Raw genomic sequence first — 25382 nt, 5'->3', positions numbered from 1 at the left:
TGGGTGCAATAACACAATCAAATGCCTGTTTCCAAGATGCTTCAATTTTTACTAAGTCATTCAAAATTGCCCTCATGCTTAGTATTTATACTTTTATACCGAAAAGCAATTTAGATCTGACATGGGCCAAATGTTGGTCTTCAGAGGTTCACAGCCTTCACAGCAGTGCGATGTAATCCAATACTCTAAGGCAGTGGCTCCTAAAGACAATGCTAGTGTTGAATTACAGAATTTGTTACCTCGGGCAGGCGAGACACAAGCCCTCTGTGTATAAGCTATCAAAGCCTTACTAAACTTACACTGAAATGCCGAACACAGCAACCCGGGCCCCTTTACTCAACATCTGCTCAACAGTTTGCCTCTCCAGCAGCCCAGCAAAGGGAATGTGATATGGAGGGAACAACCTGATCCAGCGCGTTCTAGCTGGAATGGCAGTGTTCCCTGATGCAGAGGGCAGACCTGGGGAGAAAAGACAGGCATTGGTTGACTTCAAGTTTCAGAGATTTTCTCTCCCAGCAAAATAGCATATGAAGCAAGTCATTTTCCTCTCTTCCAAGGAGTGATTTCACTTTTTTCAGACAATAAAATTCATGGAAAGTGAAATGGTTTGATTATCTTTAGCACCAGTAAATTTTATTGTAATCCATGGCCAAATATATTTGTGTCTGGTTCTGATATACAACCTGAGCTTCTATTGTTCAGAGGAAATTTGACTTAAAAGACATTAGTCATCAAGTCTGCCCCGAAGAGCTCAAGCAGTACTTTTCCTACTAGAAAGTCCTGCATAAGAGGTGAGATGGACAGACTGCAGAGGTAATGGAGGCTGGCTTCCAAATCTGTCACTCTCGGGGGGGCCCAATAGCCCCATCATTAAAGCACAACCCAGATGGAGAGTCTTCTAATTTTCAGAAAATTCATTCCATCTCCACCTCTTGGCCCACCCTACTCTGAGTCTCTTCTCTCTCTACCTGTGTTTTTCCCTCTGTGTTGAGAGCTGCCATGTTGTGGTGGTACTGTGTGTCCATATTTCAACAACAATGACAACAGGGATGGATTCAGATTTTTTTAGGACCTGAACTAGGTGGGGTTGGGGGAGGTTCTTTTAAAAAAATACAGAAATATCTTAATTTTGCAACATTTACAAAAACATATAAACATGAGAACACACTGCCAGGGCTTTAAAAGAGACTTGCAGAAGTAAGGGGGCATGAACTTGAATCATTTGTTTTCAATAAGTAATAATGCACGCTTATTGAGCAGTGTCCAGAAAACCCTCAGAACACCCTGCCTTGCCAGACTACGACCTTAACTATTTGCCATGTGACAATCTTCCCTTCACGTGGAGCCAAACACTTTTGAAAACCTGTCCCTGAAAGACACAGGTTTAGTCTGCTCCAATCCTAAAAGATAATTTATATCCATTCTCATTAGGGGAGAGAAGGATGACATGAAACATCAATGGGTCTTTATAGCTTCCTCAACATCATAAAGGAATACTTGCTATGACTTTGTGAGGTTTCTCTTGGGAAACAAGAGAAATCTACTTCTCAATGCCTCAAATAAGAAAGGAAGAATTACAACTCAGTGGCCCCACTGTCCACCATCTCAGAAGAGAGAGATGCAAATCAACAGCACCAACGAGGTCATGTCCTTGAAGCTGACCTGGAATAAATCTGTGCACTTGGGCTACATCCATACATTAAACAGACAATGATTTCTGTGACTGTGGAGCTTAGATTCCAGCAAAAAGGATGAAGGACAATAAACATAATAAGGAAATGACAAATCTATTGATAGGTGAAATATTACCAGTAAAAAAAGAACAAGTAGAGCAAGGTAAGAAGGATAAAGACTGCTGAATGGGGGCAAGTAGGCTGCACTGCTGCATGAGGTGGTCAGGGGGCCTCATTGAGAAAGCAATGGTAGAGGAAACACTGGGAGGTGGTGAGGAAGTCACCCTTCTAATATGTAAAGTACCTAACACCCAGGAAGGAACGGCTTAATAAATAGTAGCTGCTAATGTAAAATAAAATAATAATTACAATGATGATAACAATCACAAATACCTTCTTGATCCCGCCCCCAGGAGGTCTGGCAAAGCTACAGAAGTAAACAATAAAGTTAAGAATTTATTACTTTTCTTTCCATTATTCTCACACTAAATTCTCCTCTAAAGAATTGATTTCCAGTTATCAGATATCCTTAAAGTGATGTAATCAACATGATCTTCAGAGCAGCTCTTATAAAACAAAATCAATTCAGATTATAAATTTCAGTATTAAGATGTCCTGGACTTGATAATCAGCTGTCCTTCAATTATAATTCCCAATACCCAAACATATTCTATAAAGTGGAGATTATCTGGAAACCCATCCTGAACCCACACCTCTCTTTCACACCTAGAGAGACATATACCCTGGCAAGGCATATGTACAGACCTGTGACTGGTATCCATAAGTGTTGCAACCTATGGACTTATTTCAAGGACTAGCTCTTGGGAAAGTTGTGAAGTTGGGAAAATTTTACCTTCAGAATCACAACCTTGCTATTGCTTACCATACCACCTTCCAGGTACCTGGTATCCAGCAAGTGCCTGACAACTCTGCCATCACCCCTAATCATCTCTTTGTAAAGACAAAGCCACTCAGTGCTCTGACTTGATGTGATGGTCAATTTTATGTCAACTTGGCTAGGCCACAGTCCCCTGATACTTGGTAAAACAGTATTCTCGATGTTTCTGTGAGGGTATTTCTGGATGAAATTTACATATAAGTCAGAGGTCTTTGGCAAAAGTGGATTGCCCTCCATAATGTGAGTTGTACCTCACCCAATCAGTTAAAGACCTGAACTGAACAAACAGCTGATCTCCCCCAAATAAGAGAAAATTCTCCAGCAGACTGCCTTCAGACTTCTGCAACATGAGCTCTTCTTGGTTCAACAGAAGACTGCCTGGACTCAAACTGAAATCCCTTGCTGAGACTCTGGCCTGACACCTTTTCCATTAGATTTTGGACTCATCAAGCTTCCGCAATCAAATCAGGTGATTCCTTAAAATCTCTCTGTCTCAGTCTCTGTTTCTCTCTTTCGTGTGTGTGTGTGTGTGTGTGTGTGTGTGTATGTATGTATGTATGTATACACACACATCCTATTAGTTCTGCTTCTCTAAGGAATCCCAACTAATATATCTGGGCATTCTTTCCCCACATAGACACTTGGGTTTGGGGCCTTCCTTCCCTGCTCTAACTAAAATCATTTTCTAAATGACAGAAAACTATTTTAGATCACACCCTTTCACATTATGTGATACTAATCTTTCATTGTCTTTGAGCTATTTTGCAACCTGGTAAATTATAGATAACTCATGGCAATGAAAATAATTCTTGTTTATAATCATACAAATTCTCACCTGTGTGGTAGAGGTTATACTGACTTCCCTCCACACTTGGGGAAAATCAGTTTTACCCCTATCTGCACATCCATTTCAATATTTCTGATTTATAAACATTTCTGCTTGCCAGGTTCTCTATCCAGTTCTAACATCTGCCCGGTTCCTTATGCACATTCATTTCATATCTGTATCAGAGTCATAATATTACCATTTTTTGAAAATGTTCTTTGAGTAGGTTCTGTCTCTTCTGATATATCAGAATAGTCTTAAGTAAATTTAAGATGTTTTTTGAATGAATGAACGAACTAATGATTGAACATATGTTTTTCTCCATGAGTACACAGGGATATGTATGCATAGATAGTAATTAAGGGCAAAAGTCAGACTACTTCAGATCATGACCTAGGGCTGCTACTTATCCGCTACATTGCCTACTGTAATTCTCTATACCTCACTTTTCCCATCTGCAAAATGGAGGCAAAAACCCCTCTCAAGGATTGTCAATAGGATTAAAGTAAATAATCCATGAATAAGACTAACATCATGCATGGTAGCTCTGTAAATATGCAACAAATTGTACCAATAATCATCATTTTTAAACAAGTTGACCATTTGGACAATTGTGCACAGTCTATCTTTCTTCTAGTAGTCCCCAGAGTGCCCCATACCCAACAGGTGCTTCATAAAGGCTAATGACAGTGGTGGTGACCACAACAGTACCAAAGCCTCCTGGCCTGCCAAGCTTAATAAACTGTGTTATCCATTCTTCCAGACCACTGCTGGAGATGTTACAGCCTGACCTTCTATTGATCCCAACATCGTCCCAATGGACCTTGTTCCATTGTAATTTATTACAACAGCCAAATTGAATCCACATGACAGTGCTCAGAGCCAATTCTCATTGAGGTTCTCCCCATCCCCCGCCCCCGCCCCCACAGCCCCCAAAGATTTGTGGAGACACTGAATTAGATGATTTACTCAATTCCAGATATTACAGCTATTGAATTCCTTTCTTTAATCTTGCACGTCCACCTAGAAAACGATAAAGATGGCCTGGCATGATTGTTCTGTACTCTCGTAAATTTATTATTAATGTGGAGTCAGTAACCTTTACTTGCCTGCTCAATTCTTCCCAGCCATGGTCTTTATCTGGAGGAATTCAAGTTGCTTGTTGCTACTGACATCTCCTATATTCCTCAAGCCTTTACTCTCAGAAAGAGGCAAGTCCAGAAAGATAGCTCTCTGGCTGCAAGCATTACTGTACATAAATAACAACAGGTCTGAGCAGATCCTACATGCAACTTTGCCAAAAGATGTCTGAGCAAATTAGCACCTCCCGTGCACTATAAAGCAATTTTAATAGCTAAAATTGACATTCTTGATTTTTCCTTCAATGCAACAGAGGGATGGTGTCTCAGGCCCTTTCCCTGTCACAGCTCATTGCTTTTATAAGCATTTTGGACATTATTTCCTACCTTCTTCATCTCTCCCTGGGCTAGACTAATCCATGCTGACACTCCAATTGGGAGACTTATCTAACCAAAATAGTTTGTCAACTACCATAACACTTAGCACAGTCTCTGCTTAGTTCCCATATCCTTGATCATAGAGACTTTACAGAAAGAGGAAAGGGACTTTCAGAGATGAATTATTCAAAGAAAAAAGAACATTTAGTTTAAAATTCTAAGTGAAGATCTGGTGTTACTGACATGAAAAAAATATATAAAACACACAGAAATGTACGACTAATGCTTGAACTATAAACGGAAATGAAATACCAAACCAAAGACACAATTACAGTTCCTGAAGAACTGTTTCTGAAAAGTTTAGATTTGAACATGGCAAATAGCATAGATTTCCTTGTGACAATTGTAATGTTTACCATAGATTTAAGTCAAAGTGATTGTAAACAGAGTAAATATATACATTACTTTGGACACTGAACTATGTTCTATATCTGTAATATTCTGTCAGTAGCTATGAAAATTTTTTAAAGAAAATTTTAAAATAAGACAAAGGAAAATACACTGATAGGCATATAGGTATAAACATGCATTACTGTGAACAACCTAAATTAGTGAATAAATGTTTCATGTTATTTATGGAAGGTTTTTTTCATATTATAAACAATAAATCTAAATTTTTCTTAAGGTCAAATATTTATTTTGTTCCTAGCATTATGTAATATAAATGGATAAACATTCTATATAGACTTAGAAGATTACATTTTTTCCCTTTTTAAAAAGTTTTTATTTAAATTCCAGTTTATATACAGTGTCCTATTAATTTCAGGTGTATAATATAGTGATTCAACGCTTTCATACATCACCTGGTACTCATCACAAGTGCACTCCTTAATCCCCATCATCTATTTAAAAGAGATTCTACTTTTAAACATCTAATTTGACTTTTAAGAAAGAAAAATCTAGGGTGGCTCAGTGGTTGAGCCTCTGCCTTTGACTCAGGTAGTGGTCCTGTGATTGAGTCCCACATCAGTTTCCCCACAGGGAGGCTGCTTCTCCCTCTGCCTGTGTCTCTAACTCTCTGTGTCTCTCATGAACAAATAAAATCTTTAAAAAAAAAAAAGAAAAATCTATTTTGTCATTTCTTTTAAAGAAAGATATATAATATGGTACTTACATGTAAACTAATTATTTAAAAATAAAATAGGACTTGCCTTTACAAGTAAAAGATAAATAGAATAAGTAACAAACCATAAAAGGACTCTTTCTGATTCAGGCTTGAAAGCAAACCACACACCTCTGCACATTTCAGAATCTAGTGCAAGTTTTTTGTGGGAATCTGGTGCTCACCAAACCGAGGTGTTTAAAAGAACTGGGCATGAAAACAATACCTATGACACCTGCTGGCCATTCTCCAAACCAGTGCTTACTATGAACACTAGGAAATGGATTTAGCGTGACATAAACTCATGCCTATTACAAAATAATAATGATAGAAGATCCTTTCTTCTAATTCTAAACACACAAAAAAGTGCTGGTTTGTTTTTCTTCTAAAAATAATTTAATGTTGTCCTTTTAACACAACATATGAGACCACTCACATACATGAACACATATACAAGCTCCACATCCCTTTCCCGACCCTTCAGAGACTTTCTCTAGTCCATCACCTGAATGATTTATCCTTTCTGACTTCCAACTTAACTTTGCTAATTTAGCATCAAGGCTGTGGATTCTGATCTTAACTCTGACTGAAGCTCACCTTGGGCAATGTATGTCCTTTCTGGCTCTCAGAATCCTCATCTCAACTAAAGCTAAGTTGGAGTAGGCTATCTCTCCAGTCTTCTTGGGTGCTAACATTCTGTATTGTCACAACTCTGGCTTCAGGACAACCTCCAGGATAAACTACCTGGGTGGTTATGATACAGAATGTTTCACAAGTAATAGGACTTATCTTTAGAATGAACTATTGACAAAGGCTATAACATGGATGAATCTCAAATGCATTATGCTAAGTGAAAGAAGCCAGGTGCAAAATGCTCTGTACTGTATAATTCCATTTCTATGACATCCTAGAAAAAGCAGAACTATAGGTATGGGGAACAAAATGGTGGTTGCCAAGGACTGGGGACTGTGCAGAGAGGTTGACTGCAGAGGAGGCAGCCCAAGAGAGGTTTCTGAGGTGACAGATTTGTGCTTTATCATGATTGTGAAGATGGTCACACAACTCTATGCCTTTGTGAAAACCCATAGAACTGTACAACATTAAGAGTGAATTTTATTGCAAGTATTAAAAATAAATTTAAAATAATCTATATGAAGTAATTCCACTTTCTTTCCAAGTTCTTTGAAAGAGTTGATTGATCTAGCATTTAAATTAATAATATATATATATATATATATATATATATATAAATTTTGTTTTATACCAACAGGGCTGGGCACATTGTTTATTCAACAAATATCTCTTGAACATCTAGTATGTTGAGAAAAATTGAGACTGAAAGTGATATTTAAGCTTATCCTCATTCTAAAGATAGGGAAAATGAAGCAGAGAAAAATGTAAGTAACTTGTCAAAGTTTAAAAAGACCATAAGCTAGATTAAAAACCAGGTCTGTCACAGTCCATGTTCTTAACAAACTGATTTTACTGATACATGCATGTATATGCACATGTATATGTGTATATGTTTATGTATAAATTTTTAAAAACAAAAATAGAGTTTTACTGTGGTAGTAAGAGTATGAGAAAACAGGCATCTCTGATATATACACATGTATATGTGTATATGTTTATGTATAAACTTTTAAAAACAAAAATAGAGTTGTACTGTGGTAGTAAGAGTATGAGAAAACAGGCATTCTCTGATCATTTTCTGTACATACATATCAGAAGCAGTTTATCTCAGTTAATAAAATAAGGTGAATATCTTTCTATGTTCTTGAATATTCTTCTATAATATAATTTCTATTGGCTGAATTTCCATGTAGGTATATACCATCATTTATGTAGCCACTTCTCTACTTTATAATATTTTCACTGAGTGGCAAAAAAAAAAAAAATTAAGAACAGCTATGAACAAGGCTGTGGTTAAATCTGTGCCTACCTCCTTTTTTTTTTTTCCCAAGATTTTATTTATTTATGCATGAGAGATACAGAGAGAGAGAGGCAGAGACACAGGCAGAGGGAGAAGCAGACTCCCCGCCCCGCAGGGAGCATGATATGGGACTCCATCCCCAGACCAGGGATCACACCCTGAGCTGAAGGCAAATGCTCAACTGCTGAGCCACCCAGGCATCCCTATGACTACCTCCTTAATTTTTCCTTAGGATGAATTCCTAGGTGAACAATCAGTAAATGGCATCTTTGGTCAACTGCCTCACATTTGTCCTTCCCCAGCTATCTGACAATTTATACCTGCTTCTATCTCTTTTGAAGAACATTTTCCTGCAACCTCTACTGAAAAGTTGGTAACATGGAATGGTAGCAAAATATCCTTGCCTCTATTCCCACCTGGCCAACCTTGTCTATGCTTCCAGCTTTTCATAAGTTCACAAATACTCATAATTTGGAGAAAGCCTCAGTGTATCTATGATAACCTTCATACATTTCTGTAAATCTGAGTATCATAAGCAACCTAAAGAATGTAACTATATATTTCAATACTACAGAAAGATCTCTACCCTAAGTCACATGATTTCTTCCAAGTCATGGAATACTATTCATTTGAGTATATCCTGTTTGCTTAGCTTTGCCTAATTCAAAATCTACTCACAAAAAAAGCTACTAGAATGCAATAGAACTTACACCCCTTGTCAGTATCTTGTGAACTCCACCCCTGTTTAGTTGCCTCTGTATTTCTGCAAGAGATTTGTTACTACTGAACAGTTATTTTAATAATGCACTTGTACTGGTTTTCTCTTGCTGTGTAACAAAATACTACCAATTTAGTGGCTTAAAGCAACTTCCACTTATCAGCCCACAACTCACAGTTCTGTGTGTCAGAAGTCCAAAAGTCCAGCACAGTCTGGTTGGGGGCTCTGTTCAGGATATCATAAGGGTAAAATCAGGGTGTCAGCCAGAATGAGTATTTATCTGGAGTCTCTACAGAAATATCTGCTTCCAAGCTTATTCTTGTTATTGACAAAATTCAATCTCTTATGGTCTCAGTACTGAGGTCCTTGCTTCCTTGCTGGATATCAGCAAGAACAACTCTCACCCCATTCCTTGCCACATGGCCCTCTCCATCTTCAAATCAATAAATAAAGAACTTCTTCCACAGTGAATCTCCCTATTTTGAATCTCTGACTTCCCTACATCTGACCTTGGAACCCAGATTTAGAGGGTTCATGTGATTAGGTCAAACTCACTTAAATAATATCCCTTTTTAAAAATCAATTATTACATATGACATAATCTAATCATGGATGTTGAATCCACCATATTCACGGTTCTGGGCATTATTCAGGAAATGTACACCAGAGAGGTAGGAAATCAGCCAAAACACTTTTGTTAGAATTGTAAATTATTTTTATCCAAGAGCTGATTATATATTGATATTATTGATGGTTCTCAAAAATCAGCAAAGGAGGTGTGATAAAATATTATGATGAAGTCCCTAAACTGCCATATAGTGTGCCATTAATTTAGAATTCAGTTTCTGTGAAAATAGTCTTTTTAAAGCAGTTATATTCAGTTTACAAAATATATAGTATAATCATGTAAGGATAAAGTAAAAAAAATGGCAAAGAGACTGCAATATCAGAACAGTACTAAGATGCCCCTTACCCACAATGACTGTGCCATTATATGTCCCCAAGAACACATCATCCTTAATTTACATTTACTCTTATGGGAAACATAGACATATATTATAAAAGTTGTGAACTAAAGACTTCTCTCTACAATATAACATGATAAATGCTAATAGAGTTATGTGCAAACTCTTTACAGCAAAGTAGAATCCACTGCCAAACACAGGATAAGTAAAAAAGACAGAGTTTTCCTTCCCACATAAATAAGGTTAATTTAAATCAAATGGCCTGGGGAGTATGTGGGAAGAAAAAACAGAATCATCTCCAGACTGAAATATGTGAAGGCTCAACTACCTCTAATCCCGTATCACAAAACAACAACAGCTGGCAGCTGAGATTGACAGATGTGTTGAGATGCTTGTACCCATTAGGATAGCAGCCACTGTCAGGGCACTCTAAGCATTTTTATTTTAAATCTTAAAGGGATTTTGCAGGTAATTATAAACAAACCTTTAAAATATCCATCATGCTGTAACTGAGTACAGAAAATAAGATCTTAACCCAGAAGCAAATATTTATTTAAAAGAGAATTTGCCTCCTCTGGCTCAGGATCAGCTCTCTCATTGAATAAGAATCAGTTCTCAGCATGATCTGGCCCTGAACTGCATTTTGAAATAACACAGATAATCGCTCCTGCCACTTGCAAGTCACAAGGGACTGGAAGAGAATATTTACAATATGGAAGTCAAAATGACTCTCAAACCTTAATTATAAAATATATTTTATTACTAGAAGACATAAAGAATAAAAAAAACTACTGTGAAATTTTTGTCCCAAATGGGGCAGTAGAGTGTGATCCATCTATATTAAATTACTGTTACTTCTGATTCCACCAAATGCACTGTGCTGCCTCCTCCAGTCAAATCTTTGCAAATGATATTCTGCTGCTTTGACTGGACAACACCTCCTAATCCCTCAGCTCTCAATTTAGTCATCAACTTTTCCAGAAGTCCTCCTTAGTCATATCTACTCCTAATAGGTGAGGAACCTCTCCTATGTGCACCATATAGGTGGCATTGCATACAGCACATGCTGCCCTGTAACTGAATCTTTAGTGTTTTTTTTCTATGAATGTGAGCTCCAAGAAGACAGAAACTATACTTTCTTCAGTAGCCTATGTATCCCCCAGTGTCTGCAGAGCATCCCTACCATTACGGATGCTGAATATATTTTGTTGGATGACTGGATGGTACAAACAAAGGGAAGGCAAACCAGCCAGAATAGGGCAATGGTGCCCAAGGCCTCAGATGTCACAGGAGAATGAAGAGAAGAAGGAAAAGTGTCATCAGAGCCCAGGCCTCGTCACTAATTAGCTCTATAACCCTAAATAAGTCACTATATCTCTCAGGACCTCTGAGTCCTAAGTGGAAAAATGAAAAGACTACACCAGAAGGGCCCATCAAGTCTCTTCCAGGTTTTCTGTTCTCTCATATCTTTCTGTCTTCAGGATTGTCCATGCTTCATCAGCATCCCTATTTATACATATCTTTTAAAGTCTAATAATGTTGGGTTGTAGTCAATAAAGCCAGCGAGTAGGGGCACCTGGGTGGCTCAATCAGTTAGGCATCTGACTCTTGATTTTGGTTCAGGTCATGATCTTAAGTCCCACGTTGGGCTCCATGCTCAGCAGGAGTCTGCTTGAGATTCTCTCTGCCCTGCTCCTTTTGCCTTGCTCCCTGCTCACACTATCTCTAAGATAGATAAATTACATAGAGAGATAGAGAGAGAGAGAGAGAGAGAGAAAGAGATGATAGATAGATAGCCAGCCAGCCAGCCAGGGGGTTAGAAAAATGCAGCTAATTGAGGACAGTGACTGCAGTTGCTGAATGAATGCATGGATGAATTAGCAGGCTTCCCTAAATCTCTTTATTTGTTCCATGAGAAGGTGAACTTTTTGGTTCTTTGATAAAAAAATATCACTTCATCAATGTCATCTCTAAGAGAAGGGCCTTCAAATTCCTTAGCAATACACATGAAAAGGGAGACTGGTGAAATTACTGCTTCATAAAGAAACATTTGTTTACCAAAGAGGCTAGCCACATCTCTACTCATGAGACACAAACTGACCTTCAAAATATCACTTTATTGGAACAAAATGGACTTCTTGCCAATGGGATCAATTGGTTAAAATCACCAAGCTGGTTTTTGCCTAAATCACTGCCAATGTTGGGCAAATAATTCCAGCCAAAAACAGGAGGCACACATCCCTGGTGCATATTTGTCCTGTGGAATTTAATTAGTCCTTGAAACTTTGGCATCAACTTCAAGCCATGATAAAGATTCATTAAATGACACTAGAACAAAGGTGTTCTGCTTAGACCCAGCAACATGCAAACATCGATAGCCATACAAACATAGAATATGTGTAGAGACTTTGTTATATAATGTAGTAAGTTAGGATAGGACTTTCTTACATTTTCTAGACTGAAAAAGGCACTATTCAAAAAAAAAAAAAAAACCTGGTAAATCACAAACACTAATCTAGACAATACATTTTAGTTACAAATATTTAAGCAACATATTAGTTAAAGCTACATTCAGTCCACACTGAATAATATTTTCACATCCCAAATGACTAAAATATATTAAAAATATATTAAATGTGAATACAGAAATCAGATTTTCAGCCCCAAAGGCTACTAAAACAAATCACAGTTTTGTTTTGTTTTTTTCAAAAAAAAAAAAAAATAGCCTTAAAGGTCACTTTTCCAAATGACTAGAATGCTGGCATTTAGCCAAAGAAATTTAAACAGGGTGATACCTGCTGGGTGACCCATCACTGCTCTGTTCAAATAAGGTGTTTATTTCTATTATATACTCCCCATACTATAGCTGACTGCCACTTCTCTTCAAATTAGTTGATATGATCAGTGTGGTCAAAACAGTTTTAATTCTAATAATTTTAATAGTTCAAGAGTGCTATATACACTCTTTATAAAGTATGGATTCTTGTACATCAAAAATATAAAAAAGAAAGTAATAGTAATAGTTAAAAATCATATACACTCATATGCACACACATAAGATTTTCACCTCTGGAAACTTCTTATAATGATGGCAGATAAAAAGTGTAGTTAAAAATGTTAATCATGTTAGTTGAGATAATATTCAGAGATATTGGAGATAAAAATGTTACACAAAGTAAAAATAATTTTAAGGAATACTATCTTGAGAGCTGAGATGAGTTGGACAGTCCACACATGGGGGAAAAAAGGACTCCTGTACCAGAGTTTGGACTCAATAATTATTTTCTTTGGCAAGAGATGTCTCTTATGCATTGCAGCATGTTTAGCAGCACCCCTGGACTCTACCCACCAGATGCTTATAACAGTTCCCCCCTCTATGACAACCAAAACTATCCCCAGACACTGCCAAATGTTCCTGGGGGTGGGAAGGTTATAAAGTGCCTCCCAGTTGAGAGGCCTGCCTTAGATCCACAACCACTCTAGTTGCAGCTCCAACCCTTAGATGTCAGCTAAGTTCCTGGCTTTAGATGCAGGGTGAGCCCACCTACACCAAGGACAGACCTTAGGTGGGCAGCTCACTGCAAAAAGGAGCAGCCTCCCAGACTACTTCCTTTTGGGAGCACATGAGGAGTCCCCCAAATCATGTATTCATCTGTGACTCATTCAGGAAAGACTGGCTTCCTGGATTTACAAAAATCAAGTGAAACTACTATGATAGCAAAAATGATGCAATCCTTTGAAAGAGAAGCAGCAAAACAATCCAATGGCTTAGAATGGTACATGAAGAACCTCATGGGGGAAAAACAAACAGAAATTGAAGGTCATCACAATCTTTTTTCTAGATATAGCTTAATAGCTTAAATATATATTAACATACATTTTTAAATTCTAGAACTGATGTCATATTTTTTTTAATTTAATTGGTTTCCTATGTTTCATCATATTATTTGGTAACTCCATCTCTGTTGGTTTGGTATTAAATATAGGCATCCTTGTATGTTAACCTCAGGTAAATTGCTCAAATTATAGCTTAGCTAATCTCTAAAAGTTAATGATCCCACTTGCCTCATGAGTGAGATAGGATCAAAAAATAGAAAAACACCAGAATACTGCGGCGATTAAGAATAGCTCTATCACTTCCCTGCCATGTGACTTTGGGCCAATTACTCTTCTTTCCTTTTTTTAAGGTTTTTAAAATTTATTTATTCATGAGAGACATGCAGAGAGAGGCAGAGACATAGGCAGAGGGAGAAGCAGGATCCATGCAGGAAGTCTGATGTGGGACTTGATCCCAGGACCCCAGGATCACACGCTGATCCACCTAGGTGTCCTTGAGCAAGTTACTCTTTAAACCGGTCTCTCATTTTAAAAATAGGGATTATGATAGTACCTATGTGCCATTAGGTTTGTTGTAAGGACTCATAACCTAAAGAGGCAAAACCCTTAGCACAGTGTCTGGTGTGTAGTGAGGGCATAATCATCAGTAAATAATCCGTTTGTTATAAAAAGTTATAATTTGCATAGTCATAATTAAAAATTATCAATAATTTCACTTTATCACTTTCACCACTAACAATCCAGTAAGTCAGAAGTGAGAACTGGAGGAGGAAGCTTTATTCTCCTTGCAGAATAAGACAATATTCTTGATAAATGCCACATTTTCTTTTTATTAAAAAGGAAAAGGGGGATCCCTGGGTGGCACAGCGGTTTGGCGCCTGCCTTTGGCCCGGGGAGTGATCCTGGAGCCTCGGGATCGAGTCCCCCGTCCGGCTCCCGGTGCATGGAGCCTGTTTCTCCCTCTGCCTGTGTCTCTGTCTCTCCTTCTCTCTCTCTGTGTGACTATCATAAATAAATAAAAAATTAAAAAAGAAAAGGAAAAGGAAGCAAAAATAGCTAAGTTCCCTTATTCAAGCTCTAATCCCTTTTTACCTTATCAGGATAACGGAACCAAGGTTTCAGATGTTAGATGTGGGTAGGACAACAGTCATTTCCCCATCCTGCTTTATTATCCCTGGGATAGTTCCATCTTGCAGCCTATATAGAACATACTGTCCTGGGAACAATGAGTGAGTCTGACACTTCACTGGGGCAAAAGACTCCTCTCACGTGAACTTAACAATATTCATGGGCCAGGAGTAGATCTCAAAATGATTTCTCTTCTCCCAAGTCCTCATTCATTCAGAATTTGCTGATATAATTTATTCATCCAGTGTGTATTGATTGAGGACCGTCACCTGCCAAGAATTCAGCAAGGAGCTAGAGGTATCTTGATGACCACAGTTGGGGCACTCATGGAGATTAGCCATGGGAAGGAAGCCAACATTCACCAAAGGGATGCAGAATTTCAAACTGAGCCAAGAAATGATTCTTTAAAAGGGTAAAACCTCTCCCAGCTTGCACTGTCAGCAAAGACTTCCCTGAGTAAGTGACACAAAAACTGAGTGGAAATCTCAGGTGTAAAGCTTGGAACCACAATTCCCAGATTTCTTTTAGGGCAGGTCTGGTTAGATCTTGCCAATAAGAAGCACCTGTGTGAAATTTGGAGCTCTCTCAGGACTTTAAATCTTAACCAACAATGTAATATAAGAGCAGAGGGAGGAAGGTGAGAGGGCCGCCATCAGCAGAGAAGACGCCTGACCAGACACTCCTAGTTAAGAGATCATGGCACTCTCTCCTTTCTCTTGGTCTCCTATAACTGTCCTGGTTCTTTATCATTCCTAATCTGGTTCTACAGGCCAAATACTAGGGCTCTGGATATCTTTGCCATAAATTCCCTTTTGCTCAAGGTAGTCAGAATTAGCTTCTGCTCTTTGCACTCATCAAGCAATTTGCTTCTGGTAATACATCATGTTGCTCTCTATTAAGCATGTCTATCTCCCCAACCAGACTGTCAGCTTCCTGAGGGCTGTAGAATGTCCTGTTTCCCTTTGAGCCTCTACTATCTAGAGTAGTGACTCACTGACATATAGGAAAACTTAGTAAATGGAAAAAGAATACAATTTTCCATATATTTAAAAAATAGAAGTTTTGACAATAATAAATATAAAAGTGCAACTGGATATTTAAACACCAAGAACGGGGGGATCCCTGGGTGGCGCAGCGGTTTGGCGCCTGCCTTTGGCCCAGGGCGCGATCTTGGAGATCCGGGATCGAATCCCATGTCGGGCTCTCAGTGCATGGAGCCTGCTTCTCCCTCTGCCTATGTCTCTGCCTCTCTCTCTCTCTCTCTGGGACTATCATAAATAAAAAAAAATAAAAAAATAAAAAAATAAAAAAAAAATAAACACCAAGAACGGGCTCAGTTCAGTCAGAAAGTCCTCTGTACATCAACTTCATAATAACATGGAAATCTCTACGTTCTATAATCATCTTCTCAGATACTATTTTTTTATAAACTTCATGAAGAAACTCAGTATGCTAATAACAATACTCCTGTAGCATCCTTACCTCTGAGCTTATCTTCATTCAGAATTTTCACTGCCATACTTCCAAATTGGTAGAATAAAGCTGTGGAAGTGGGCAGGTACATAGATGCCACCCCCAGAAGCCAATTCTACTCACCTCTCCCTGCCCTTTCCAATGCACAATCCATGAAGCTAGTGAACTTGGATTCCAGAGAAATCAACATCTGTTTTTCTACCCCTAATAAGTAAAGTACCTCTGTTCTATAATGTGGGACTGAGACCTAGAATGAAAATAGAGATAGAATTTTTGTCCAACTTACTGGTTTTTTAAAAATTTCTTGGGTACTAAGTTTATGTTGCATGAGCTACATAACAGTCTGAATTTAATCTGGTTCAAATAATGCTACCATGTTCTATAATCCTGGGCATTATACACTTTCCAAATGTACAATGTCATCAAGGTTTTATGACATTTCCTACCAAAACCCAATAGTCAGGTAACACTTCATCAGGTGAAGTCTGAATTCAAGTATGAGAACAGAATGCAAAGGCTGCAACTTGAAAACTGTACTGGTCTTCTGAATTCAGCATCAATTTAACTTAACAATTTTCATACATATACATTTTTGTCCCTACTAAAATAATTCCATATCTGGGAATTATGGAGTAGAGCCAAAAATATGGCCATAGAACCAAAAATCCATGCTAAATGACTGCTGTTTTCCTACAAAAGCTTGCTCAGAGATATTGTGTCACCTGGGGTTCTCTGTTTATTCAACTTAACTTCCTTTCTCAAATAACAAAATGCTTAGAGCATTGTGTCCATGCCTGATGCCTAGACATGTGACCTATTCACGTGGCTTATGGAGGACACAAGATTTCTGAGACCCAGAGCTCTGAAGGCAAGGCTGACAGATACGAAGTGCAAGCCCAGCTTCGCCAGGTTAAACGTGGCTATGAAGGAGCATACCCATTTCTATTGGCATCAGAACACAGTGCTGGTTGCCAAAGAGTCTATAAGAAAGAAATATTAAGTAATATTACATGTCTGACATTGACATAAGTTTATTATTTCTTCCATACCAACACACCCTAATCCAAAACTTACGCTGTTCCAATCCAGGCCTGCCTGCCCTAAAACAGCCAATTATGCTGGATGTGGTCAAAACTCAAAAGAGTCTCCAGTCCCAAAGACAATGTTTCATTGGCCCATTACCTTCTGTAGTGTTTCCACATTTTGAGTAGGTTTCTGAATTGTGTGCATTACTTCTTTGAGGATTATCTCTCCTTCACATTGCAGTTATAATAGAATTTCTGTCCCTTTCACTATGTTGCCAGTGGTATCATTTCCTCCTCAAATGGATTGGTAAAAACTCAGTGAAAGAAACTTGAAGCTGAATAACCTCTCTAAATACACATGAAATATTTCCTAATCCATTATTTACCTGGTTTAAGTAAGTGGGGTTATAATCAAGTTGCCCAAAGGAGCCATAATATACAATTGGCTTTGTTTTAGAATTTCTAAACTAGTTCCCAAATCTTTGAATCTCACTTTTGGGGCAAAGTATAAAATTTTGCAAAATGTGCACATCAGCAAATGTCATTTGTCACTTATGCACTGAAAGTACCTTCCCAAAATCTTTATCGAGAACATCAATGCCATTTATTCCTTAAGAATAAGAGCACTTAGTTCAACTCCTTGTAAAACTAGCAATTGTAATGTTCTTCACTGATTGACACCTGGTGTCATCTTCATACAACTTGAGGTCCAAAGGAAAATGAGGCTTATTCTCTTAAATTGCAATAACCATTTTATTCTATTTTCCCAAAGACAAAAAAAAAAAATTCTTTCTAGATCGCATGATCTTGGGCAAGCCGACCATATGCTTCAGTGTCCTCTAGCTTCCTGGGATTAATAACTATACCTGCCTCACAAGATTATGGTAAAAAATAAACAAACAGTGCATGTAACTAGTATAGCAAAGTATCTAGCATACAGTGTTCAACATAAGTTCAATAAATATCAGCTTTCATCATTATAGACTGCTGGGGATTTTAAATGATAAGTTTTCTTTTGAATCCTTAGTACCTGCTCCAAAAACTGCCACTCTGTCTCCTGTTGGTCCCATCTGCCCTTGAAAGCCTCACTGATTCAAGAGTTCTCAGTCATATCATCTGCGCTCTCTTCTAAACACCTTATCAATTAGCTGGAGCTACAAGAGGAGATCACCAGGGCCTTGTCTGTAAAAGGCCCTGTTTGTTTCTCGACAGAAACAAATTAATAATATGATCCATCTGATCACTTCCACAGGGGTTGGAGGTGGCTTCATAGGCATGTGACTTGTGTAGCTGCTCAGGGTGCCATCCTCAGAAGGGCCCTGGGCTTGGTTTTATCTTCATTTGAAAATTCTCAATAAAGTTTGAATAATTGGGCAGCCCTGGTGGCACAGCAGTTTAGCGCTGCCTGCAGCCCAGGGTGTGATCCTGGGGACCCAGGATCGAGTCCCACATCAGGCTCCCTGCATGGAGCCTGCTTCTCCCTCTGCCTGTGTCTCTCCCTCTCTCTCTATCGCTCATGAATAAATAAATTAATTTTAAAAAATAAAAGTTTGAATAATCCTCATTTTGCACAAATTATGTAGGTGGTTGCAACTAGAGTTTTGATCAGAGTGATATAATTGTTCCATGTTTTAAAAGGACTACTCCAGCTTTTGTGTTAAGAACAGCCTATAGGGAAGGTAAGGATGTAAACAGGAAAAACAGCTAGGGCGCTGTTGCTTTAAAAAAGGTGGAAGATGATAGTGGTAAATGATACCAGGACAAGGGGGCAATTAGGATCCATCTGTCTGTAGCCACAGCAGAGGTGCCCAGCAAAATGCCTGTCTGCAGCAGTGCCCCAGCCAGCTGGCTCCTCCTGCCCACCACCATTTCCTGCCCAGTTTCCATGCTGGCTGCCTATTAATCTGACAGCCCTATGTTTTTCTGATATATTTTCCTATCCTAAAAGAACAGATAGTTGGTTTCTCTTCTTGCCTACTTGTTTGTAGGGGAGAGAAGAGGATCCTATGGTCCCAAAACTGTACACAGTAGCAAATGGGAATTTTAAAAAAATCAAGGTGCATTCCCCAAATCTGGACTCCTTACAATGGAGAAAATTAGTTGCTGAAGGAAAAAAGGTGGGACACCTGGGTGGCTCAGCGGTTAAGCACCTGCCTTCGACTCAGAGCGTGATCCTAGAGTACCGGGATTGAGTCCCACATCGGGCTCCCTGCATGGAGCCTGCTTCCCCCCCTGCCTGTGTCTCTGCTTCTTTCTCTCTGTGTGTCTCTCATGAATAAATAAATTAAAATCTTACAAAAAAAAAAAAAAGAAAAAAGGAAAGAAGGGCCCTAGCTTAATCAAGCATCTTCTGTGTTAGGTAACTATAGTTGGAACTTATTACATATTCTCTCACTGATTCAATTAAGCAATAGGTGTAAACATTACTCCTCCCACACCAAAAAATAAAAAATAAAAAAACCTGTAGCAAGGTAATATCTACTAAAATTTACATAAATAAAAAATACATTTAAAATACCTTTAAGACCTCCAGAATACATTGCTCAACACTCAGTAAGAAAAAAGAAAAAATGAACTAACTTTTCAGACTTGTTATTATTTTAGGTATATATCTAAATTTAGATATGTATCTAAATGTATAATTTAGATATATATATATCAATTTTAGATGTAAATATGAATTTGTACAATTATTTCTATATTTAAGCTAGAAAATATAAAAAGTACCATCACTATTTAGTTTTCAGTTAATCAAATAGAAAATTCATCAGGCCATGCTACAAGTGGCATGATACAACCAACAATAAGTAAAAAGTATATACTTCCTGATCTAAAACTCTTAAAAAATAGTTTTTCCTCTTTCATGTGCTCAAAAATTTCTCTGAAATGACAATACATAGATGATACCAATTCTCAACCTAAAGGGCTTATGTCGGCTACTCACCTTCTTCTGAAGAACATTGATTTTTCTTTCCTTCACTTCTAACATATCCTTCATGTCTCGAATCTCTCCGGCCAGTGTCCCCTTCTCTTCCGTGAGGTCCTGCAGCTGCTTTGTTTTTTTATTGAGAAAAGATTCTTTCTCTTCCAATCGTAACCTCAGTGCATCTACCTAAAGTCAGGAAAAAGAAAGAAGGTTGCAGTTTTACACCATGGTCATCAGTAACCATCGGTCATGCCTTGGGAGGGAGTGGGGCATCAGTGTGCCTTCTCAGCACAGCACGGTCAAACCATTGCTCACAAGCACCTCAGTGCCCTGTGTTTAACAGCCTGTATCTACCTTAAAGTCCTGTTATATGTGTGTATCTGAACAGTGATGCTTTTTTAAATATAAATTTTATATGAAATATAATATATTATGAAATAGTAGTATGTGTCCCTGTTGTGAACCCCACCCTTCCAGCTTTTGGGGTGGTGGAAGAATTTAATCCTCATTCTCCATACCAGAAATATGATAGATAGTAGTAGCCACATCAACAATCAAGAAGTAGTGATGGAAGCATGTTACTTAGAGATATCAAAATAATCAGACAAAAAGAGTTAAAACAGATTGTCTTGGGGAATAAGAAATAGGATAGGTAAGTAGGGGTCTACTGCATCTCATCACAAATCTTGTTGAGTATGTTTTATATTATACTACTAATTTTAGCAAGTAAAATTTGGGTGGCAGGGGGCAGGGGGACAAAAATTTAAGAAAAAAAAAGAGGAAGGAATAGCACAATAAGCCAAAATAAATAGATGTGTAAATACTATCAGGACACAGATTCAAAAGGCAAGTTGGAACACGGGAAAGGACACTTTGATTTTAGGCTGGATTCTGCTTCTATCTAGCTATGAGCATCAGGGAAAATAACTCCCCCATCAGCCTTCAGGTCTCAATTTTCCCATCCATAAAACTGAGGTTGGAACTCCCTAATTACTGACATGTTTATGATTTTAAAGGCAAAAATCAATCTTAGATCGACTATATTAGGAAAGGGTGATAAAATTAGAGATGACAAAGTTATCAGAGTAGAAACTCCTTTTCTTACCCCTGTGCAAGGGGGTTTGTGTTTCTAAAGGGCAAGGAGGATGGGAGGTTGATGAGCAGAGAGTTTCTCCAGTTTCTGTCCCAGAGAGGAGGAATAAGCAGTGAGTTCCCGGGAAAGGAAAGGGTGAAAAAGTAATTGAAGCCCAGTTGGCAGAAGGACCCTGACTACATTATGAGACAAGATGGACATTCTGTGACTACACAGGGTGAAAACAGCAGATTGCTTAAACATCTGATAGCTGTGCCTCTTCTTACATAAGGGCCACAGAAATCTAGGGAATGAGAAGTGAAGGGGATACTCAGGTCCTGGGAATCTTCCTTTGACTAAATGAAAATTCAAGCCAGTTGCACTAAAGCTTAAGCATCCCAGATTCTCAAATGGCCTATCTTTATTTAAAGTCATCTCCATCTACCAACCTAGAATGACATCAATACTTCTCTTTGGGTTTTTATCCTATCTGGAAAAAAATAAAAGGTGATTTTTAGTTTATACATTAAGGGTGGAATTTGGTGGGTTCCTTGGAAATTGGTAGGACATGTTGAGCACTCCAGATTATAGTAGTGGCTATAAGAGGTCACATTCAATTGTGGAGATTTCCCACAGGCTGACCAGGACTCAGTGTGAATCTGTGAACAAATTGTGGTACCATTAGCCTTGCGTTCTAGCTATAAAACATGGATGGTCTATATCTGGACTAGAGGAAATGCTCAACATCCAAAATGGTGATATAAATAAATTACACTATGAGAGATAGTAAGTGGTGCTGTAGAGAGTTTAGAAAAAGAGACTCAGTGTTGATGACTAACATGCTTAACATTTACTGTGCCTTCTCATCATGTGTGATCTTTCAGTGCCCTGCCAGACCTTCCTGAGCCTAGAAGAGACAAAGTTCTAGGTGTAAGAATATTTCTCCAGGAGTAAAACAGTGAGGATGCCCATGACCAACATACTGCTCGCAAACCTTACGTGGTAGGAAGGAGTCTGTGCCAGCTAATGTCCTCATTGGGGAGCTTAATTTCCATGTACCCAAATGCACTAATTTAGCTTCAAAGGAATTTGACTCATGACCTTCAATCACTTAAAGCTACTCTTATAGCTTTGCAGTCTCCTAGAATCAAGAAACTAGGTTTAAGGGTCTTTTTTTTTTTTAACAAAACTTTGACCTGAACTGCATCCAATTCTCAACCAACATTAGCCTAGTTTGCAGTAAGCAAGTATGACATCATTTCTAAAATCAAATTTTAACTTCCAGATGGTGCAAAACCACGAGCAGGCACACAGGCCTCCTGATGCACAGAAGTTTAAATACAGGGAAGATCAGGGAAGGAAGAATACCGTCTATTAAAAATTAGAATATAGAGTTTCAAATTGGGTTCTCCTCATGAATATTCAGACTTCACTCAACAGTGTACATCATTTATAAAAGAATCAGAAAAGCCTAAAAAGTTAGATTATATTCTAACATCAGGTAGAAACATAAAAGTTAAAATGTTTGGGAATATGAAATACCTTTCTCTGCCTCTTCACTCAACACCAAATAATTTTAAGGGCCTTGACTCTCTCTCTCTCTCTTAAACTTTGGCAGTTGACTCAATAATAAAACTTGGCAAGGCAAAGAGCACCATCATTTCCCAGAAAAACAAAAGAAAATTAGAACTGTATGATATAGGCAGTGCACAAAGACCCATAGGTTGAATTTCCAATTTTTACGTATGACTTAACCACATGGGAATGAGTCACCTAATGTTAAAACTAGGACAATCTTTTCATTTTAGGAGAATTATTCATTTCCTTCTGACCCAGTTGTATGTGTATTTGTGTGTGTGCATGTGTTTAAGTGCGTGTAACATATGAAAATTAAACCTTTTATCTGGCAGTATAAAATATCAAACATTTGTTATCACTTCAGTTCCAGGTAATAACTTGAAAGAAAGGGGCTATGGTAATAAAATTGGCAAAAATTGCCAAAATCAGAGTTAAATATTATTAATCTTTATGTCAGCACCCAGGAATTATAACCAGTTCCAATGGTGAGGTATGTTTCTAGAAGTTCTATACATAAGCCTCCCAACCTTTCTGCTGTATTTTACGTAGGCTTCAGAAACAGTTTCAATGTTGTGACAAAACACTAAGTGCTACTTGATGTGCCATAAATAATTTTTTAAAATCAAATGGTTCATTTCAATCTTAAAATGACTACAGCAACACTTGAGAAAATAAAAAAAAAAAACCTTGAGAAGGAAAAAGGGGCCACTTGAAAATTTTCACAGATTAAATACTACTTACTTGACAACACTTCAGGAATTGAATAAACACTATCACAAAGAACAACTTTAAAAGAAAATGAAACTGGAACACTCATAAAACTCCCTATATAGTTTTATTTCACATTCGAAACTTCATTTGTTTGTTTTTCCTAATAGCAGACTTGGATTAAGGGTATATTTGAATTTGACTCAACATGCAATCATTCAAATGGGGAGACAGTTTCAAGTTGAAACTATGCATAATATACACAGCCTCCAAAGACACAAACACTAAAAATAACCTAAAATCTAAAACTCGCTGTGGTAATAGTCACTAGATCTCACTCACATCCAATCTCCCATCCAATCACCCTTCCCACCCCGTTGCAGGAAGATGGGGCTTTATGTGTTACTCATGAAATGTAAACAGAAACGACATATGTCACTTCCTGTCCATCTATCCCCATACTATTTCCCTCACTCAGAGATCTTGAAGGCTACATTTTCCAGATGGTAGAGCTACAGGACGGCCGAACTCCCATAAATCTGGATCCAAGTGACCATGAGAAGCAGGATCACGCCTTATCATCTTCCGCTCTAATCTTCAACCCTTGACATGGGCTGGACTTACAGTGTGATGTGTCAAAACCACTCAGAAATTATTATAATTTCCACTGATTTTGCTAGGGAGTGGGCACCTTAAAACTAGAAAGGTTTGTTGGTCTTAGAGATTGCTATAAACCTCAAAGAAAAAGGGCCATTATTACTCCCTCTATGTGTAGGACCTCAAAATCTACTTTCCCCTATCCTTTGACCCCAAATCCAAAGAAGGAGGGAAAATGATGGAAAGCCAAGGACAGAGTTAAATGGAGCAAGTAGCAGAACCCTGTGGGGTAGACACTAAGGTCAAAGACCAAGATCTTAGGAGCAGAAAGGGATCAAAAGAGGAAGAATCCCTTTAAGCTCATTGGCTTGAACTTCTATTTGTATAACAAGTGGCCCAATGGAACTACTCTGTTTTGCAAAAGTCTCTGCATTGCAAATATACATGTTCAAGGAACTCATGGTAATGTCCATGAGGTCAGGAACACAACAAGGTGTTTGAAGCAAAATGAGAATAACAATACCTCCTTCATCAAATTATTTTGAGGATTAAATTAAATAACATGTAATGCACTTAGCACAGTGCTTGGCACCTAGAAACACTCAATAAATCTTTGCTATTGTTATTATACTATTCTGCTTTCCCCAACTACTTAATCCAGTGATTTATATACTGTAGGAATGCAATAAAGGTTGCTAATCAGCAGCCTTCAGTAAAAGTGGAGACTCAGAAAGTAAGATTTTGTGCTCTAATATGTAGCAGGGTGTTATATTGTCTGTCATTTAAAATATTTCACCATACACTGTATGATATGTGTGTGTGTGTGTGTGTGTGTGTGTGTGTGTGTGTGTGTGTGTAGGGATTTTAGGGTGGGTGGGTGGGTGGACGGGTATATTTCCCAACTGGAAATAAATTCTCTAGGGGTAATTAGCCTATGAAAGACTTTAATTAAAAGCTGACATGGCAGAGATAGCTACCAAAGTACAGAGATATTCTTTATATTTGATGAACACCTAAAATTTGCTCAATTAACATAATTAATGTGAGGAATGATTTTTCCTTGGTTATCTGAGTGGTGTTTGAGATGTGTGAATTGGCTAGAAATGTTGCACAAGTCTCCTACTCTTCCTGGAACAAGATTTAAGATGGTTTGTCCAATGGAGATATGATGTAAGCCACATCTATAATTTTAAAGTTTCTAATAACCATATTAAAAAAGTAAAAATAAACAGGTAAAATTACTTTTAATAATATATTTAATTAGACATACTATATCCAAAACATTGTTTGACCTGTAATCAATACGAAAAATATTAATGAGGTACTTTACATTCTTTTTTCTTCAAAATCCAACATTTATTTTACCCTTTCTATGTATCTCAATTAAGACTAGCCACAATTTAGGT

The 25382-nt window shown here is 37.9% G+C and overlaps 1 protein-coding gene across 25 annotated transcripts in view; it reads right to left on the bottom strand.

Annotated features, from left to right (window-relative positions):
- Positions 1-25382, bottom strand: part of ERC2 (ELKS/RAB6-interacting/CAST family member 2) — a 906960-nt gene that overhangs the window by 514189 nt on the left and 367389 nt on the right. For all 25 annotated transcript variants that reach the window (XR_012011918.1, XR_012011916.1, XR_012011917.1 and 22 more), the window contains one exon: positions 20040-20207. Coding sequence is in view for 22 of the 25 variants with exons in the window: in XM_072785816.1 (XP_072641917.1) it covers positions 20040-20207 (168 nt within the window). In the remaining 3 variants the exon portion in view is untranslated. The remainder of the gene's footprint in view (positions 1-20039; positions 20208-25382) is intronic.

The sequence above is a fragment of the Canis lupus genome, chromosome 19, assembly GCF_048164855.1.
Source record: "Canis lupus baileyi chromosome 19, mCanLup2.hap1, whole genome shotgun sequence".
NCBI classification, from domain to species: domain Eukaryota; kingdom Metazoa; phylum Chordata; class Mammalia; order Carnivora; family Canidae; genus Canis; species Canis lupus.
Note: the sequence above shows the minus strand (reverse complement) of the source record. Positions and strands in the feature narration are given on the sequence as shown.